The 20,296-nt window shown below is 42.1% G+C and overlaps 1 protein-coding gene across 1 annotated transcript in view; it reads left to right on the forward strand.

The window, feature by feature from the left end:
• The window catches only part of F5 (coagulation factor V), a 71,538-nt gene extending 51,242 nt beyond the window's left edge, over positions 1–20,296 (forward strand). Inside the window, exons 16-25 of the mRNA XM_052737438.1 lie at positions 2,338–2,545; positions 6,164–6,343; positions 8,689–8,805; positions 9,541–9,612; positions 10,619–10,722; positions 11,140–11,295; positions 13,519–13,663; positions 16,221–16,372; positions 17,151–17,333; positions 18,816–20,296. Coding sequence (XP_052593398.1) covers positions 2,338–2,545; positions 6,164–6,343; positions 8,689–8,805; positions 9,541–9,612; positions 10,619–10,722; positions 11,140–11,295; positions 13,519–13,663; positions 16,221–16,372; positions 17,151–17,333; positions 18,816–18,962 — 1,464 coding nt within the window. The 3' untranslated portion in view covers positions 18,963–20,296. The remainder of the gene's footprint in view (positions 1–2,337; positions 2,546–6,163; positions 6,344–8,688; positions 8,806–9,540; positions 9,613–10,618; positions 10,723–11,139; positions 11,296–13,518; positions 13,664–16,220; positions 16,373–17,150; positions 17,334–18,815) is intronic.

The following is a 20,296-nucleotide window of genomic DNA, read 5'->3' on the forward strand; positions in this document are numbered from 1 at the left end:
GTGAATGATCTAAGTGTGCTTACAAAGAACTGTGCCTGTTTGCAATTTCAAAGTAGTATAGTCTTAAGCCAGGCTTTGTGGGTCTTCAGGAGGTAGGGAGGGCACAGGGAAGGACTGAGCCAACTGTGTGGGCACAGATCACATGCTGGGGTTGGGAGTTTAAGGAGGAAATTTTTTCCCTGCTCCACTTAGGTCATGAGGAGATTAAATGTGTTACTTAATGAGTAGCCTTTGCTAATAAAGGACAATATGATAAGAAGTCAGCCCTGTTCTAAGCTAAATAAGGACACAGGGAGGAGGCTGTGGTGTTCCCAGAGGAATAATCCAGGCACATTCCTGTCCAACTCCCACAGGAAGGTGGGAACAATAAGTTTCTCTGGGCAGACTAGCAACTGCGTTGATCACGACAAGCTGTGCCTACCCCCTGTCTTCTTGGCTGGCCTTGGGCACCCAGGAAACCCAGAAAGGAAGCCTGTATCCATGCAGTCCCCACTGGACACTCAGCGGCCTTCTTTCCCCCTGACCTTCAGACAAAGAAGCCTTTTGTACAGCGAGACACCCAAACACAGGTGGCTGAGGACTCTACCCAGGTTCACAGCCAACAAAACACAAAGCCCTCTCCAGCCCTCCGCCAGGCAAAGGGCAGCTTGGGTTCAGATTTGCCCCCAAAGGTGTCTTTGCTAGTGCAAGATATCTGGAAAGTTTCCTGGGGTTCCTCTTTGTCCCTGAACAAGTGGTTTAGGCCGATTTCTACCAGGATCAGGTGGGCCAGAGGTCTCCGACACTTTTTGGAAGCAGGTAGGGGTGGGTCAAGGCCATCACAGGCCTACTTCATGTAAAAGGCCTCTCAAGTAACAAGGGAACACAACCCATATCAAGGGCAGAGGGGTCCCTGAGGAGCCTCCTGAACCCAGTGCTACAAGAAATATCGTGCTGGGGTTGGGGATTTAGCTCAGTGGTAGAGCGCTTGCTTAGCAAGCGTAAGGCCCTGGGTTCGGTCCTCAGCTCAGGAAAAAAAAAAAAAAAGAAAGAAAGAAAGAAAGAAAGAAAGAAAGAAAGAAAGAAAGAAAGAAAGAAAGAAAGAAAGAAAGAAAGAAAGAAAGAAATACCATGCTTGTCTCTGGCCATCTAGGACCCCCTGAACACTGGTGGCACTCCTGGGGAAAGGCACTCAGACATGAAATATCCAGGGCTGCCATGCAGGTATCAAGCTTCTGCTTACTTCCCTGCATCCCTTGGGGACCAGACACCCAGACACAGCACAGCATAGGCTGAGTTAGCCTCATGGGCAAGGGTAAAGGGAACAAGACCTAGCCACCCAGCCCTTGTGCCACCCTATCATGGAGGATGCAGTTCCCTACTGTACCCCACACACACCCAGCTGGCCCTCTGGGTGAAGCAGAAGGCTTTGACTCTCAAAATTCTTTTTGAAGAGTATTTATAAGCTTTTATACGCTGTTCACTGAAAATTCAAAGATCCCTCATTAATCATTCTACAATATATGCGTTGTTCAAAACATGCTTCATGTAGTAAATACACATGTGTTTTTCAGTGAAGAGAGAGTCCTTCATTTTGGGGGATAGTAGAAAGCACAGACTCAGTTTCTTACTTATTTGTTGATGGTGTTGTTTGATGCTTTTTTCAATACTGAGCACCAAACCCAGGGCCTCCTATGTGCTCACAGATACTCTACCATTGACACCCACCCCTCCCCAAACACATGTGCTTCTTGGCTTGGATGTAAATTCCCATCTGTCACTATAGGAGCACTAAGAAAATAATTTGCCCTTCCTTAATTTCAGGTTCTAAAATTAAAGAATAAGATAAGAGCTGTGCATGGCAGCAAAGATCTGTAATTCCAGCAGCTCAGGAGGCTGTGGGATTGGCTCAGAGTGTTTTTAAGGATGGTCTGAGTGATTTAGTGAGCTCCTGACTTTAAAAAAATAAAAAGAGGCTGAGAAGGGAAATCAATTCACTTCCCAGTACCAAAACAGAGAGGGAGAGAAGGAAGGGAGTGTGGGGAGGTTAGCAGACACATGTTCAGTGAGTGTATTTCCATTTGCCATTTGGGATAGTTGTCAAGATTAAATGAGCACCTATAGGCAAAGCCTTTAATACAGCATAGATGCTCAACAAATGGTATCCATTCGGTAGTCAATTTTGTTCTTATTGCTCAGATAAAGGTTCACTATCCAAGCTTATTCTTTACTGATCTTCAAGTTTGGAACCTCTTAGATGAGATTTCCTTTTGTGTAAGAATCATGGTTGTCAGAAGAGAAAAAAAAAATATCCTGATGAAAGGAAAGTGTTTGCAGTTTGCTCTTCTTGTCTTTCAGGAGAAAGACATCCACTCGGGCTTGATTGGCCCCCTTCTGATCTGCCGGAAAGGAACACTTCACCCAGAGAGCAACCTGCCTATGGACATGAGGGAATTTGTCTTACTCTTTATGGTCTTTGATGAAAAGAAGAGTTGGTACTATGAAAAGTCCAATAGGTCATGGAGAATTGAATCTCCAGAAGTGAAGAATTCTCATGAGTTTTATGGTATTTTTCCTCTGACTTTAATCTGCTCTCTGATTAAACCTCACCAGGTCACATAATTCTTGCCCTGAGATCTTCACAAGATTAAACCTTAGGTGTTCCAGAGGAGTCAGGAGCATTACTTAAGCCTGGCTCCTCAGCATCCTGGAGAGAGGCTCTGGCCCATAGGAAACCCCCTAAAGAGCATAGAGAGACTGCAGGATAGTGCACACTGGCTGCTACCAGACAACCTAAAACTGACCAACAAGAAAATGGGCATTGTGCTCCAGATGGCAACATACATAGGAGTGGGCATGGTATCACTCTGCTCTTTAAGACACTAATGACCTTGTTTCCTGTTGTCTAAAACAATTAGTATTCACACTAAGAAATGATCATCCATGTGTCTCTTCTGAAATCAGAGTGGCTATAGCAGTTCCTGGACCCAGAAGTTTTTCCAGTACTGCTCAGCCCCACGGTCGGGATGAATATCTCCCACCCATGTCCAACAGCCACTTGGTCCCAAGTAAACCCACAGTGGCTTATATTATTTGCAAACTGTATGGCCCATGTTGGGCGCCAAATGTAGGCAGAAGTTTCTTGGTCCCAGCCCTGCAGTCCCCCAGTCCCTCAGTCCCACAGCCATTTATAAATAAGCACTCAGAGGCTTATATTAATTATAAACTGCATGGCCTGTGGGTTAGGCTTCTTGCTAGCTAGCTCTTATAATTTAATTCAACCCATTTCTATTAATCTATATGTTGCCACATGGCCATGGTGTTACGGTCTGCTGGCATCTTGTTGTTCCTTGGGCATCAGGCTGGCATCTCCTTGACCTCCTTTCTTCTCCTCTCTCTTCAATTCGAATGTACTGCCTACCCTTATTCTGCCTCACCATTGGCTAAGCAGCTTTATTTACCAACCAATCAGAACAACACATATTCACAGAGTACAGAAAGACATCCACAGCAAGTTCTATCTCTTGGCATCCACAGGCAGCATTTATACTAGGATATGAGGATTAAAGGAACCAGGACTCTAAACAGCCAGGCTACAGGATACTGGCAAGACAGGCTATACTTAGGAGGTCACATTGGGGAAAGTATCTCCATTCAGAAGTCCTCTGAGGAATGTAAAATTACAAATAAATTTCAAAACAAATAAATTATAAAAAGGGCAGAATGAAGGGTTTAGTGCCCAGCAGAGAGAACAACAGTTAGAAATCAGAAGAAAACAAAGACTCATGAATGGTAAGATGGCTCAGAAAGTAAGAGCACTTGCTTCCAAACCCGAGGACCACTCCCCCAAAACTGCATGGTGGAAGGCAAGAACAGATTCCCACAAGGTGTCCTCCAACCTCCACATACAGGCCATAGGCAGGTGTGTGTGTGTGTGTGTGTGTGTGTGTGTGTGTGTGTGTGTGTGTGTGTGTGTGTGTATGCACATGCAAACACTCAAAGTAAAAATAAATGTAAAAACAAATGAGAGACAACTGAGGCCTGTTTTCACAGTTTGAAAATGAAGGTCATTGTTCTGAAGTTTCTGATTAGCAAGAACCTATGCTTTAGGTAATGAGTCTGTCAGAATACTGGGGGAGGAGAAAGATGCACATGTCTGACATCACAATACTCTAAAGGCCAAGGTAGGAGAGCTGAAAGTTGGAGACAAGTCTGAGCTATACACTGAGACCTTGTCTCAAAGAATAGATAATAAATAAATAAACAAATAGTGTAGATCAAGATATTTTTATAGTATGCTCTTAGATGGCACCTCTAGTTTAGTCATTGAGGCTAGGTAGATATTGTCTCCCTCTATCATTGACATGTACAAGGCACACTTCTTATATACGTGGCCTTACTTCTAGGAGAAGTTCAATAATGATAAATATGTTGAGAAACAAGTAGGCAAATAATGATTTACAATTTGTTCTAAAATCCCACCCACTAATAATGGAATCTGCTTTTCATAAAAACATTTAAAGATTTTTTTAAAAATTCAAATATAAAAGAAATTCTGTTAAATAGAGTTCAGTTGACTTAGATAGCTATTAGGCAGACTGCAAATAGAGCTCCCCTTTCCCCTTCTCTCCCCTCCTCTCCTCTCCCCTCCCCTACCTTCCTCTTTCCCTTCCCTTCTCTTCCATTCCCTTCCCTTATCTTCCCTTCCCTTCCCTTATCTTCTCCCATCTCTAGGTCTCTCAGCCCTGAAGTTTGCTTGAATGAGCAGGAAGTACCCTTTAGGGACCCCCTCAGCCTAGTTTGCAGCACAGGCTGCAGAATCAGACGGGCTGTCTCTTGGCCATACCCTTTGCTTGAGGAGCATCCTCTAGGAAATGTTCCCTGATTTCCTCAAAAAAGCCATATACATTTATTATAGCTTCGGTCCTAAACACATTGCTACCTAGTTCTTGGACATTTGGTGATCCCAATGTGTAGTATTTATCAGGGTATGTGACAAGCAGACCTCTGGAGTTCCCCAGAGCCTAGCTTAGTGCCTGGCTTTTATAGCATGTGCTCAGGAGATATATGAAATAGTGAATAAATGAACAAGTCTTCATATTCATCTCCATCTATCAAATGTCCATTGAGCATCTCTGTTGAAAATCTCTGCTCCCATATCCTGGTGCAGTCACTGACTAACACTGACGTAATGATCACTCCCAATGCCCTTCACTCTTATGACATCTAATTCTTTAACAGAAACTGAAGCACAGGGGTGAGAGCTGATGTTCAAGTATGTAGGTAGGCTTGATATGATCTGACAAGTGCCAAAATAATTTCACCTCCTCCCCCTTCAAAAGTTTTCTTGACTGGTTTCTGAAATCCTACAGCAATCCCTTGAAGGGGAAGAGAATTCTTCCCTTGCTTCTTTTCAAGTCAAGTATTTGGTAGCACCAAGCTTTATCATTAATTTGTGTGTGTGTGTGTGTGTGTGTGTGTGTGTGTGTGTGTGTGTGTGTGTGTTATGTTTTTTAGGTTATTGAGGTTATTAGGTGCTTTAAGCACATAGACACACACACACACACACACACACACACACACACACACACACACACACACACACAGTGGTATTGTGCCCAAGGATAAGACAAGAAGACCTTGAGCTAAAGAGAGAGTTCCAGGCTGGCCTGGGGTATACACCAAGACCCCATCTAAAACAAACAAAATTCACCTATTTTGCTAAAGGGAAGGTAGATACAGCATGGCAATCTTAGACTCTTCCTGAGAGGTGGGTAGAGGAGTAGTCACACCAAGGAGAGTGTGACACACTGTTACCCAGGGTTTTTTTTTTTATCTGCTTTTTTCATTTTTCAGCAGCAAAGGAACAATTATACTATCAATGTGAAGGGCAAATGGGCAAAGCCTTAAGCAGGAGAGGGACAAAATCTGTGGGAAAGGGAGAAAAACTGTTCAATAATGTAGCTGACCCACACTTTGGTAGATGTTTGTGAAATAGCCTAAGGATTTGGAAGTTCTAATTCAGCCTCGTATTGGTTCTATGAAACCACGAAGGGCCCTTTCTCTACTTGGGTAGGTCTAGGAATGCCCAGTAATGAGGAAGATGGGTGGTGAGTGGGTGGCTTACCCGTCTCCTCCTTGTGCATACAAGTCTTTAATTGATTACAGCTCTCTTTCATTTCAGCCATTAATGGGATGATCTACAACCTGCCTGGCCTGAGAATGTACGAGCAAGAGTGGGTGAGGCTCCACCTCCTGAACATGGGCGGCTCCCAAGACATTCATGTGGTTCACTTCCATGGCCAGACCCTGCTGGATAATAGCACCAAACAGCACCAGTTAGGGGTCTGGCCCCTTCTGCCTGGTAAAGATCTGAGTAAATGGAAGAGGTCTCTGCTAAGAACTAGCAGGACAGGGCACCTGTAACTTCCTCTCCTTGTCTCCTTGTACATCTTCTGTTGAAGGGAAGTTTCTGATCTAGATGCCAAGGCAAAGTTTTGTTTCTATGTGATATACATACAGAGCACAACCCAGATCTCCTATGAGCTGTGTATAGCCACCTCATAAGACAGATATGTGACCCCATTTGGGTCTTCAGAGATTCATGCAGTTTCTCCTGGGCATCTGTGTGTCATAAGAATCAGATCTCAGTCTATGACAAATAACTCACCAAGGCAGCCGGGCGGTGGTGGCGCACACCTTTAATCCCAGCACATGGGAAGCAGAGCCAGGCAGATCTCTGTGAGTTCGAGGCCAGCCTAGGCTACCAAGTGAGCTCCAGGAAAGGCGCAAAGCTACACAGAGAAACCCTGTCTCAAACCCCCCCCTCCCCCCAAAAAAAACCTCACCAAGGCACAAAGAAACTATTGCTGTTGGGAGGTTGATTAGGAACTTAAACTGAGCTCTTCTGGATTCTTGAATTCTACTTCTGAAACCTTCCCTCTAACCTTTTTGAGTAAGTAATTATGGGAATCATGATCTTGAACTGATTCACGACTCTGTTTGGAAAGCAAGATCCTTTTAATGACTGTAAAAGCTAACAGAGGTATTTAGAGCTATTCACATGACTGTGTGATGATTAATGTAGATCTAAAGAAATGGGAAGCATCAGGAAAGATTTTTGTTCTGTCACAGAGTTGTTTCTAGGGAAATATGTTAGTGAATGGAGTTATTAGGGTGAGGTGCCACAGAAGAACCCAGGATTCTGTTAGTGAATGAGGTTATGAGGGTGAGGTGCCATGGACGAACCCAGGACTCTGTTAGTGAATGGAGTTATGAAAGCAAGATGTCACAGACAAACCTAGGACTCTGTTAGTGAATGGGGTTATGAGGGCAAGATGCCACAGAAGAACCCAGGACAATGGTTAAGATGCACATCTACTGAGACTTTACTCTCAGAGACTGCAAAAGTATAGATCACGGGGAGAAGACCCAGGATTCTGCATCTCTTGCAAGCAGCTGCCCTCTCATACATACTGTCTGAGGAACTAATGAAAGCCAATCCCTTCACAAGAGTTGGGGTGCATAAGTCATTGTGTGAATTGGTCTCATATATCGACATGGAGGTCCAGATGAGTCTGTTTTACTCAATAGAGGGAGAAATGGCTTCTTGTTTGGTTCTTGAATGCCACTCCCTAAGAGATCTAGGGAAGAAAAAAAGCTGTTTTGTTTAATCTCAGAGGCAGAATGGACCAGGCCAAATTCATGCCATCTTTTCACCAAGTGTTAACAAGAAGAGTGGTTTGTTGCATAAGCATGCAAGGTAGCCTGAGAAGCTAAGGTTGATCTTCTTCATAAATCTTCAAACCAAAATAACAAATTTCAGAAAGGAACATGAGAGATCTGATTCACTGTGTTTGAGATGGATAGCCATCAGCTGTTAATTTTTACTCACAATCTGAGGCATGGTTATAAATTATAATCAACAGAATTTAAGTATAGAATCAAATGGAAGAGAGTGACACTAAGTGTTGATACAAATAAACAGAAGTTTTAGAAACCTTTTCCTTTTTCTGAAACAATTTATATACGTTTTATCCAAGTATGTACACTTTCAAGAGAATTTGAAACCATAAGGAAAGGATATTTTTATTCATTGCATATTTTAAAAAAACATAATTATAAAGCTGGGTGATAAGTCTGGCTCTGCCTCCCGAGTGCTGGGATTAAAGGCGTGTGCCACCACTGCCCGGCGAAAATTCCTTTTTAAGAAGGACTGGTAGGCTTTTTTTTAATCTCTGGGTGATTTATTTTAGCAATTTCTTTTTTGTTATTTATCTGTTTGATGGTTTGTTTGCTCCAAATAAAGTCCATGTATCCCTAAGCAGTGACAGGTGGCCTTGAACCCCTGATCCTTCTTCCTTCTCCTTCTGAGCACTTTGATTAGAGGCATGCACTGGGGTGCCCAGTTTATAGGGTTCTTGGTCAAGCTCAGAGTGTTGTGAATTCTAAGCAAGCATTCTGACTGAGTACCTCCCATGCTTAGGTTTGTAATTTGCTGGTGTTGCAACTATCGTCTGATTCATTTTCATTTGAATGGCCTCAAGAGAAAAGAATCACTCTTAAATTCTCCTCTGCAGCTTCTCATGACTTTAAGGCCCTTAGAGAATTCCACCACAGTATTAATTTGATAATCATTGCATTTATAATTTTTCTTTCACTCTTTGATAATCGTCGAGTTTGTAATTTTTCTTTCACTCTCTATTTTAGGTTCATTTAAAACTCTTGAAATGAAGGCATCAAAGCCTGGCTGGTGGCTCCTGGACACGGAGGTTGGAGAAAACCAGATAGCGGGCATGCAAACGCCCTTTCTCATCATAGACAAAGGTATCACCCATGTGGTATTTGCTGGTGAGGGGATGCCTGATAATAGAATGTTTCCAGTTTCCAAATATGTGATTCTTGCAAATGTCTGATTCTCATCACTCTGTTGTGACAATGACAAAATGGGCTTTTTCTCTGGCCATTAAAAACATAACAATTTATCTATAAAATCCTAGCAAATGGGTCAAGTATTTCATGACTGGGGAAACCAACAGAAAGTGTACTTCCTCATGATTTTTGACCCAGGGGAAAATATACGTAAGGAAATCTTCAAGTTCCTGGAGTACAGCAGAAAGAGAAACTAGGATTCTGTCGTAACAGGTAGTTTATCTAGCCATCCATTGCCAAGCCTTGCCAGTCATCTGTTGACTACCAAACACTGTGCTCACATCCAGGTACCCACTAGCTGGCATTTCCTTCCTTGAGCAAGATGTAAATAACCTTGTAATCTCTAGGTCAATGAGCAAGAGTACAGTCTTATGAATAATAGTGCTTAATATCAATGATTTGTTTTAAAATCCAACCAGATAAAAATCAGCTTAAAAATATTTTTTAAGACTCCCGTTATTCTCTCCTGTACTAGTCACTATTTTAATAAACACCAATCTCGCTGAGCGCTTATCACTTTCTAATCAGGTATATTAAAGTTACTATCATGAAAGGTACACCATGAAGGTTTCTCTTGTTATATATATTTTCTAAGCAGAAATGATTGATTTTTGTTTTTGTTTTTCATAGAGTGTAAGATGCCAACGGGACTGAGCACGGGTATCATATCTGATTCACAGATCAAGGCTTCAGGACATCTAAGTAAGTAGCAATATAATAGCCTGTGACTGGCGATACCTACACTGTGCAGTATGCAACTCATAAAGCCATATATGATAGCCTGACCCTGGGCCAGTTCCTCTCTCTAGGCTTCCATCTGCCACAGTTTTAATAGCTCCACTTGAGGTTCTCCTCAGGTAGAGGAAGAAATAAGCAGGAGCTAAAATCCTATTAATACACTTATCATTTCCACTCCGTTTGATGTGTAGTTCCCAAGGAGTCTTCTCTAGGAAACACCAAGAACTTAGCATTACTGATGTCTCTACCTAGGTAGCCCATAACTCTGCACGGATTTGGCAGGAAGTAAATAGCTTAATCTTATGACCTTGTGATCATTTCCCAAACTCCATTTATCTTGCCTAGATTGGCTCACACACATAAACTCCAGCCAGAATCACAGGGTTTTATCATCCAGGAAAGACGGTCCTAATGCTTACGCTAGCCATTCATCTAGTCAAGAAATGTTAGGATCAAAACATCTCTTAAATTTATTCATTCTGCCCCAAATCCCTTCCTGAGATCTAGAGGTCATCATCAAGAGCATAATGAGGCTCCCACAGATTCCTCCCAAAGCTTCCTGTTTGTAGGCACATTCAGCAGTAGCCATATCAACAGAACTGAGAAAACACAAACATGACCTGGGCACAAGAAAGGGTGGATGATGGCTTACAGCTGACTAAACACGGTCCGGAGCCAAGGTTTCATCACTGAGGGCCGGCTTGGTCGCTCGTGCCCATGCCACCTGCCTAGTCTCCTAGCTATAGCACAGATCCTCCAGGGATCTGCTTCTTTGCTGGACTAAACTTACTTGAGAAATTGGTACTTTTCTACCAAAAAACAAAAAACACTTCAAGCTAGACATGGTAGTCCATGATTGAGGTAGAAATACTGTGAGCTTGAGTCTAGCTTAAGCTATATAGCAAAGCCTTCTCTCAAAAAATAAATAAATTCATAATTCCTTTTTTTCTTTTTTTTTTTTTGAATTTAGGTTATTGGGAGCCCAAATTAGCACGATTAAACAATGGTGGCTCATACAATGCTTGGAGTATAGAAAAATCTGCATTAGACTTTGCCTTTCAATCTTGGATCCAGGTATGTCTTACTAACCTGAGAAACCTGACTGTTACTACGACAAAAATGGCAGTGAGTTGGTAGTTTCTTGCAATGGCGTCAAAGGAAAGAGCACTCCGCGGTGGTAGGGACCATTCTTAGCACTTTGCTTCCTCGTATCAACCCCGAGAGGTGGCTTTAGTGATTTTCCATCTAAGAAAGAAAAACCCAGGCAACGGTGTCAACTACTTTCCTAAAGTAAAGCACACCCGTGCCTCAAATGACACTCAAGTCCAGATGCGCTTTGCCCTTACAATGGACCGTGCCTCGCCATTGTGTGAGTTCGCTAAGACCTTGGGCATTGTCCAATGCTAATGAAAGCTGATTACAGCATGGGTTATGGCAAGGTGTGACTCACTGACAAGGATGGTTCTGTTTACTGACTTGGCTGTATTGCAGGTGGACATGCAGAAGGAAGTTGTAGTCACAGGGATACAAACCCAAGGTGCTAAACACTACCTGAAGTCTTGCTTTATCACGGAATTCCATGTGGCTTACAGCTCTGACCAAACCAGCTGGCAGATCTTCAGAGGGAACAGCACAAAGAACGTGATGGTTTGTGCATATATTTCTGGCTAAATCTTAAGACTCACCCTGGGGTTTCCAGTATCCTTTACAATTGTATTTCAGGGCGTTTGAAATGTGAATGGTTTTCTAAGGGTCCTGGGAAGTAAAATGGCAATATGTGATAAGTCTGTATATTGCAAATTAAAAGGATACATGGGGCTACTAAAACTTCAAATCTCCACAAAACTTGAGAGGAAAAACTCATTTAAGCAAGCACCCTACAAAGTACTGTCAGGTGGTATATACCAGAGTGTCTGCCCTTGATCAGCACACAACCTATCTAGAAACTGCCCTCTAAGAGTTTTGATTTCACTATCATATTTTATTCTGTTCTTTATCTAACATGCCTTAATTTATGGTGATTATGATTACTCAGGGAGGCTCTGAGGCAGTGTGATTTTCAGGCTGCTTTAAAGGACATGCCTGAGGACTGGTGTACTCCTGCCTGGTCCTCCATGAGCCCAACCAAGAGTCCTAGATCATCCCCTCGTTTCCAGCCTCCTCCCCAAAGAAAAATATCCAAATACAGAGAGCCTGTCTGCCAGCCTTAGACCGACCACCTTGAATCTGTTTCTATTGATAATTATGTGAACCATTTGCCATTTGCTACTTTTTCCTTTGCTATCTCAGCTATTTCTAATAGTGACACATTTGTAATGTAGCTTAGATCAAAATCACTAAAAATCTTAAATTACGGTGCTTATAAACCAGTAGCGGGAAAGAAAACACAGATAGCAGTTTATATCATACTTAGAGGATTTTCACATGCGTATTTGTAAGGAACTTCTGTGTGTGATTTGATTGTTTTGTGCTGTTTCTAATTTTAATACCACAGCAATAGAAGACTTGTGAAGTAAATCAAGGAGCATTCTCTTCCCTTCAGTGCTTAGGATGAGATTTCTAAAACGGGTTTAATTCCTTCATTTGGCAGAAATCACCCACAAACCCACCTGAACCTGAAAAACCTCTCTGAGGGAAATTCAAAATTTTAAAATTCAACTTCTTTCATTAATAGTTTGAGGATTAATCGAATTGTCTATTTTATATTGGGTGAGTTGTGATACTTCCTGAGGCTCTTAAAATATGACTTGGCCCCTTTCCTCTAAGTTATTGGTCACGTGTGTAGACTCTGTGGTATCGATTGTCCTCAGACGTCCTCCCGACATCCGCAGGGGCTGGAGCAACATTGCCTGTCTCATCTCTGATATCATAATTTTTCTCTTCTTTTACTTTCGGGTCAGTCCTGCTGTGGCTTTGTCAGTTCGTTTTTCATCATCTTCAAGCACCAGTTCCTTTATTGATTTCCTTCTGCTGTTAATTGTGTTCAGTCTTACTGATGCCTACTCTTGGCTTCCATTTTAGCTGGGCAGTTTCTGGTACTTCTGAGTCAGGGAAAGGGAGGTGGGGCAAGGCCTGGTGACTGCCAGGTAGGGGGTCAGAGTCCAGGTTCTCACTGGGCACCTTCGAAGGCATTATTTTTCTCGGCTGCTAGGAAGGAGTAGAGTTCCACATTGGCTTCTCTTGACAATGCTGTGTGTTTGTTTGTTTGTTTGTTTGTTTGTTTGTTTGTTTGTTTTTCGAGACAGGGTTTCTTGTGTAGTTTTGGTGCCTGTCCTGGATCTCACTCTGTAAACCAGGCTGGCTTCGAACTCACAGAGATCTGCCTGCCTCTGCCTCCTGAGTGCTGGGATTAAAGGCATGTGCCACCACTGCCCGACTGAGGGATCCTTATTAGGATCTGCAGAGACAACATCCTGGGCTCCTGCTTTGGCCTTCTCTAATACCCTAGGATGGTTCTAGTTCCTCATCAGTCCCAGGAACCCTGCAAGTCTAACCCTTCATTACAACTGTTACTCCTGTGCTGGAGTTTGTCTGGGTTTTGTTTCTTTTTCTGTGATAGTTGGCTGGTATTCAGCAGTTATCTAGAGAGATTGTTGCCCTCTTCATCTCTAAGCCTGGGACATCTGAAGTAAACAGAAAGCCTGGTGGCCCCAGAACCTTGCTGCTCCTTATCGCTGAGAGGCTTAGCTGGTCTGTGCTGCTTTCTTTGGCCATCTTCCCGTCTACTTTTGCTTCTTTTCTGTATAGTCCCGGGTTTCTGGCTCACCGTACCGGAGGGAATAGGGGAAAGTGCATTGGCGCCAGCTTCCTCGAAGTAGAAGTACAGTGTTTATAGAGAATTGTTACTAATGCTTTCCCCTTTCCCTCTAGGATTTTGCTGGCAATTCAGATGCCTCTACAATAAAGGAGAATCGGTTGGACCCACCTATTGTTGCTAGATACATTAGGATACACCCAATAAAGTCCTATAATAGACCCGCCCTTCGGTTAGAGCTGCAAGGCTGTGAAGTGAATGGTAAGGGCAAGAAGCACCACCTTCTCATGGCCCCTCCAAGACTCAAGATTTGAGTGGTGTGGGAGACTAGAAGTCTTAGAAACCTTTAATGACTTAGGCTACAGAAAATTCTTTGCAAAAATACAAGCTCCAATCAGGGATAGTCTCCATATGATCTAAACAGAGACTGAGCCTGTTTCCAGTGGTCAGGATGTAGGCAGCGCCTCACTAAATGATGTGTAGATGATGTTAGCACCACCATGGCACATCATGACCCTGCAAGGAAATGGTCTAGGTTGGAACTGTCATCATCAGCCCATTTTCAGTGGGAGCTTCCTGACTTAAAGTCCCCTAGGCCACTCAGATTTTAATGAAGGAGTCACATCACTGGAATATTTTTGGAGTTCACTGAGTTTTTTTTTTTTTTTTTTTTTTTTTTTTTTTTTTTGGTTTTTCGAGACAGGGTTTCTCTGTGTAGCTTTGCGCCTGTCCTGGGACTCACTTGGTAGCCCAGGCTGGCCTCGAACTCACAGAGATCCGCCTGGCTCTGCCTCCCGAGTGCTGGGATTAAAGGCGTGCGCCACCACCGCCCGGCGTTTTTTTTTTTTTTTTACCCTCAACATGATTTCCAATTTCGGAAACCATGAGTGTGCTCTGTGTTCTGTTTTGAACCCTGTGTAAGTATTCAAGTCTTTTCAAGCTTTTGTTTTCAGGGGTGGAATTAGGCTTGTGATCTAATAAAATCTGGGTCATAAGAAACAGTCATAATAATGGTCTACTGACTGTTCTCTGATTTTGAAGCAATGTTTCTCAGTATTTTTAACTTTCAGACACATATAGAAAATACTATCATCGGCCAGGTATTCTGAGGTAAAAGACCAAAACAATTGGCCAGCGCTTGACTGACCCAGGCCTCAGCTGACTGCTAAAGAAGTCAGTACGCGAAGGAATGTATAGGTAGATGCTGTGTCATGCTCTTGTAAGCTACAGGATCTTCCCCTGAGGTAGGGGAGGAAGCCCTGACTCACCTCACCATGAAGAGAGCACCTGAATTTTGGAACCAGTTTCTTACCAAAGCACATAGCGCGGCACTTGACGTTTGGGAGAGACATGGATCTGGACATTTGCCAGTATCTCAATACTAGTGGTATATAAAACTGCCCACACAAAATGCAAATTTTGTGTGGGCGGGATTACTCCACGAAACAGTTCCACAAGTCATGGGAGTTTTGTCTCCATAGTTATAGTGTAAATGATTGCTTTGTCCAATCATGTGGTCTAGCTAACCTAAAATGTGAAGTTCAATTCTGTTAATTTATTGAAAAGCATTCATTTTCTACATAATAAGCATTACTTTTTTTTCTCCACTTTTTGAACTTACATAGGGAGCAGCACATGTTCCTTTTAGAATTTTTTTTCCCATAGAAAAAGCAAGCTATGGTTTCAAAAAACTGTTTGTGTTTTTCAGAGAAAAAAACAAAGTCGTATTAAGGCAAGTCATCAGCTAGCCTTGCTCACTAGGTAGGTTTCCTACACCAAGAGGCCAGCTTCGCTGCCTAGCATACTCAGATTATGCCTTGGCAAAATTCCAAAAAGTATATGTGTTCGAAATTTTGAAAAGGAAAACAGGAATGGTGGCGTCCAAAGCTCCACTACATCTTCTCGTCAGCTTCTGTTAGAAGAAACTGGGCTTTGTTTTTGTTTATTTGTTTGTTTATGTTTTTGGTTTTTTTGTACAGCTATGCATTGTTCAACAGTAGGGTTCAGTTCTTCAAAATTCATCTTTAGGCTGTTTTGTTACCATGCAAACACCATAAATTGTTTACACAAACCTAGATAGTGCAGGCCAGTCACTCAATGTGGTTTCTTGATAAAATAACATGACGCTGTTCCACAGTAAGCTACTTTTTTATAAGTAGAAGAAGCACATTCAAAAATTATTTTAAAAAAGTATAATAAGTACCAAAGCAGTTGCACTGTAGTTTATTATTGACTATTATGAATTGTACATAATTGTATGCACTATACCCCTACACATGCAATAGCATAGTAAGTTAATTTATATGGGAACCATCACAAACACAGAGATTATGTGTTGCTTATGACAACTATGATGTCACAAGGCATCAGCACCATAGTCTAATGGGACCACTATTATCTTGTTATTAACTGAAATGTCATTTTGTGGCATGGAGTTTTCAGAACTACCATCTACCTCAAAGCAAAGACCGACAGTTCCATGACTGTCTGAAGAAGGGAGCACCCATACTTAGGATACAGTATTTGGTGATATACTGGCATTGAATTCAGTTTCCTGTTCTTCTGACTGTCTTGTATTGGGTAAACTATTGTGTCTTGCTGTACTCTATCCTCTTCTGTCAAATGAGCGTGAGTATGAGCATTGAATAGTATATTTGTAGCACCCGAGTGCTATTTGTACTTGAATTGAACAAATGTTCTTTGTTTTGATTGTTTTGCTGTGTCCCTGGGAATAGTATTTCTTGCCTCCTCTGTTGCAAAATGCAATGCAGGGACTATTGGTGCTATGTAATTAATCACATTACTTTCCGCTTGACAGGATGTTCCACACCACTGGGCCTGGAAGATGGAAGGATAGAAAACAAGCAAATCACTGCATCTTCATTTAAAAAGTCATGGTGGGGAGACTTCTGGGATCCCTTCCGTGCCCGCCTGAATGCCCAGGGCCGTGTGAATGCCTGGCAAGCCAAGGTGACAGCAACCATATAAATGGTGTTCTCTTGCCTTCCAGAAACAAACAATGACCACTTACTGTGGGGGCGGGTAGGGAGCCCGAGCGTTAGATTCTCAAGTCCCAGGTTTGAGAGTCTAGCATGACTTGCAGAATCAACAGCAGCTCTAACCATGGCTCAGAGGAAAGTCACACAGCTTCCCTGTGGTTCTTGGTCTAGCTTTGATTTAAAATAGGAAGGGATGGCAGTTTGCAAAGAGCTAGAGAGTAAATATTTTAGGCTTTCAGGTAATTTGGAAATTTATTCTTTTTGTTTCAAGTAAAATGTATTAATGTGGCAGCTATTTGTTAAACATTGCTATGAATATCAGGGGGAAAACTAAGTAAGCTCTCACCCTAGAACAGCAAGGGACCTAAGAAAGCATATAATGGTTGTATATGATATGGAATCCATCCGTAGAAATTAAATGTATTAAGTCGGCGTACAAAGTAATAGGTTTTATTGTGGCATTTTCATACATATGTGTCTTTTTACTTTGTTCTTAATCATTTCCCTTCAGCACTGCCATCCCCTGTCATACATATTCTGTTCCTCTCTCGTTAGCCCACTCCCCCATCATGATCCATAACAGAAAACAAGAAACCACAGGGAAGACTTCTAAAAGACAGGGACTCCAGCCGGAGCAAACGGAAAAGCATTGTACATTTCTAAACATCCTGATCTTAACAAAAGAAAGGCTCAACATCATCCTCATTTCAGTGTTTTGTTTTGTTTTGTTGTTTTAATAATTTTCACAGGCAAATAACAACAAACAGTGGTTACAAGTCGATCTGCTCAAAGTCAAGAAGATAACTGCCATTGTCACACAGGGCTGTAAGTCTCTGTCCTCTGAAATGTATGTGAAGAGCTACAGCATCCAGTACAGTGACCAGGGCGTGGAATGGAAACCCTACAGGCAGAAATCCTCCATGGTGGACAAGGTACAGGATGCCATGTTGGGCAAAGCGAAAGCTGTGGGAAAGCTGTTTCCCTGGATGAGACTCATAGCAGCATCTCGAATCTGAAGATGCTGATTATGTACCACTCCCCCTGGTCTTCTCGACCCCCGTTCTCCAGGTGGCTGCTCTTAGCAGAGGGACCATTTGTATCACTTTTCTGACTTAGCCACCTGTGAAGTGAAATGGGGAGGGACAAAATGTCAGGGGATGCAGTGTGGCTTTCATTATCTCTGACTGAGAAAGATGGTGAACCTATCCAGAAAAGCTTCTGCTAAAATAATAAAAACATTGCTGCAGGTAGACTTGCTGCTTGTAGCAAATCAGATGCCAGAGCCCCCAAGCTTCTGTGTGTCATATTGCTATTAAACAGAAAACATTTGAGAAGACTACCTTTCTGGTGAAATTAACTACTCCATTACTGGTAGAAGGTCCCGAGACCTTCTACCAGAAGTAAGGCCATGAGCCGGGCGGTGGTGGCGCACGCCTTTAATCCCAGCACTCGGGAGGCAGAGCCAGGCAGATCTCTGTGAGTTCGAGGCCAGCCTGGGCTACCAAGTGAGTTCCAGAGAGGCGCAAAGCTACACAGTGAAACCCTGTCTCGAAAAACCAAAAAAAAAAAAAAGAAGTAAGGCCATGGAAATGTGCCTAGTGATTCAGGAATGGGAACTGGGCTAAAACTAGTAGGAAACACAATCCAACAAGGGGGACTAATTAAATTCTAATTCTAATTAATGCTCGGCACTGAATAACTTTGTGCCCCTTCCTCACTTTTAAACCCCTGGCAGTGTGTTTTGTCTTGTTATAGCAGGCTGTCCTCACACCAGGGTAAACTCCGCTGCCGTAAAGAGAAAATGGCTTGTCACTGCTGTTCGTGCAAATCTCAGGGAACTTCCTGAGGGTGAAAGTGAAAACAAACATGAACAGTCGAGGAGAAGCACACACCAAAAAGAAATTAAAATGAAAACCTCAAGGGTCGTATTTATTTTAAATGTCCATGACAGCAAGTTATTTATTGACATCCACTAGGTGACCCTTACTAGGTGCTTGCCATGTAGTTACCGACATTTTCAAATCTGTACAACTTGTGTGATGAAAAGCCTTTGTTATTCTCACTCTGGTGATGAGACAATGGTGTACAAAGGAATGTAACAACTTCTTCAAGGTCACATGGCAACAAAGAAGCTAAAGAAGAAGTTCACAAACCCTCATGTCAGGTTTATTTATTTTTCCTAATTTGATACCCATCATTAAGAAATGAGCATCTTTAAGGGCTGCTCCTGGTCAAATTGGCAAGTGTGTTAAGGTTCCCTCTGTGCCCTTCTTTCTGGCTTGTGATTTAGTAATTTACTGATAATGGTAAAAAAATAATAATAATTGATGACTGACTTTGGTATAAGAGGATTTAAAAAAATGAGTATGAAACATGATGCAAATTTGACAATTTTTATCATGTTTTCCTTTCAGATTTTTGAAGGAAATAGTAATACCAAAGGACATGCAAAGAACTTTTTTAACCCACCCATCATTTCCAGATTTATCCGCATCATTCCTAAAACATGGAACCAAAGTATTGCGCTTCGCCTGGAACTCTTCGGCTGTGACATTTACTAGAATTGAATACCAAAAGAGGGAAAGAAAGAATAAAAACTGAAGAAACTTCTTAAGGCCTAAACCATTTAGAGCAGGCAATATATTATGGCTATTTTAAATGTTAACAAATTTTCTGCTAGTTTTTTTTTCTAATAGAGAATAAAGTATTATATAAGAAGCTTTTACAATGTTAATTCATGGCTGCCATTAAGCGAGGTGGAAGCTATTATTTCTTCACTATTTTGAATATAGATGGGAAAATATTAAGTGCCAGCAAGAATATGACTGCATTTTATTCTGATTAAAGATGTTATATAATATAATAGTTATATAATGGAATAATATGGTTCACTGTAATAGTGCTTTCAAACCCTGTAGACATTAATAAAAGAGATATTACTTTCAGAAACTATTCATAGACCTAGAAAACTTTTATTCCTATATTTTTCTTTTAAAAACAAACTATAATTTGTAAACAATGGAGACTAAAATAGTTTAGTTTTTTGAGAATAGAGAAAAAATCTTGCTGTAATGAAGTGAGAATGTAGAAGACCCTGTGTTGAGCTGGCTTCGTGGGCAAACAGAAGAGCTTTCTGGAAAAATCTGATGGCTTGAGTTCAGATACCCAGAGGGGAGGGAGAGAACTGATTCTGAAAAACTATCCTCTGATTTCGCCATGCAGCTGTGGCACAGGTGTGTGCCCACGCCCACGTCCAAGCACTAACAGTAAAATAAAAGATTCTACAAGCCCATCTTTGTATGTTACCATGAGTCTTCTAATTCTCCACGAGCAAAGACACAACTGAGCATGTTTCTCACATTCCAGTTGGACTTGTAAATCTGCCTTGGCTGTGTTTGGGGCAGGTTGCACCTATCGATGTCCAAGGGTACCAGCCACCAGACATGAAATAAAGCCCAAATAACCGAGGGAGACCTGGTCATGTGCCTTGGTTTGATCGAAAAGCTGGCACTGTGTCACATACTGTTTCAAAACTTGGGTTCACCTAAGGGAAGTCACTTACCTGTGAAGAAGAACACAGGGACTGTTGGCACAAGTGTCGCAGTTCCTGTTAGAGCTGCTCCGGGCCAAATTGGCAAGTGGATTAAGGTTCCCTCTGTGCCCTTCTTTCTCGTCTCCCCTTGCTCGACCGCTTCTGTTATCATGCTTTTCTCTGAAAATTTGAAATCTGGTGGTGCTGCACTGCCTGCCAGTCTGTGGAGCCTTTCAATATCTACAAAGTCGCATGGGATGGACACTCCATACAAACAGGGTAGTCATTCAAACAGACAGTCAAAACTGTCTGGTTTCGTGAAATAAAACACCCCCAAAGCTTAAGCAAGAACTGTGCAAAATA

The sequence above is a fragment of the Peromyscus californicus genome, unplaced genomic scaffold (genome assembly GCF_007827085.1).
Source record: "Peromyscus californicus insignis strain IS unplaced genomic scaffold, ASM782708v3 Scaffold_14__1_contigs__length_90479793_seg_2, whole genome shotgun sequence".
NCBI classification, from domain to species: Eukaryota; Metazoa; Chordata; class Mammalia; order Rodentia; family Cricetidae; genus Peromyscus; species Peromyscus californicus.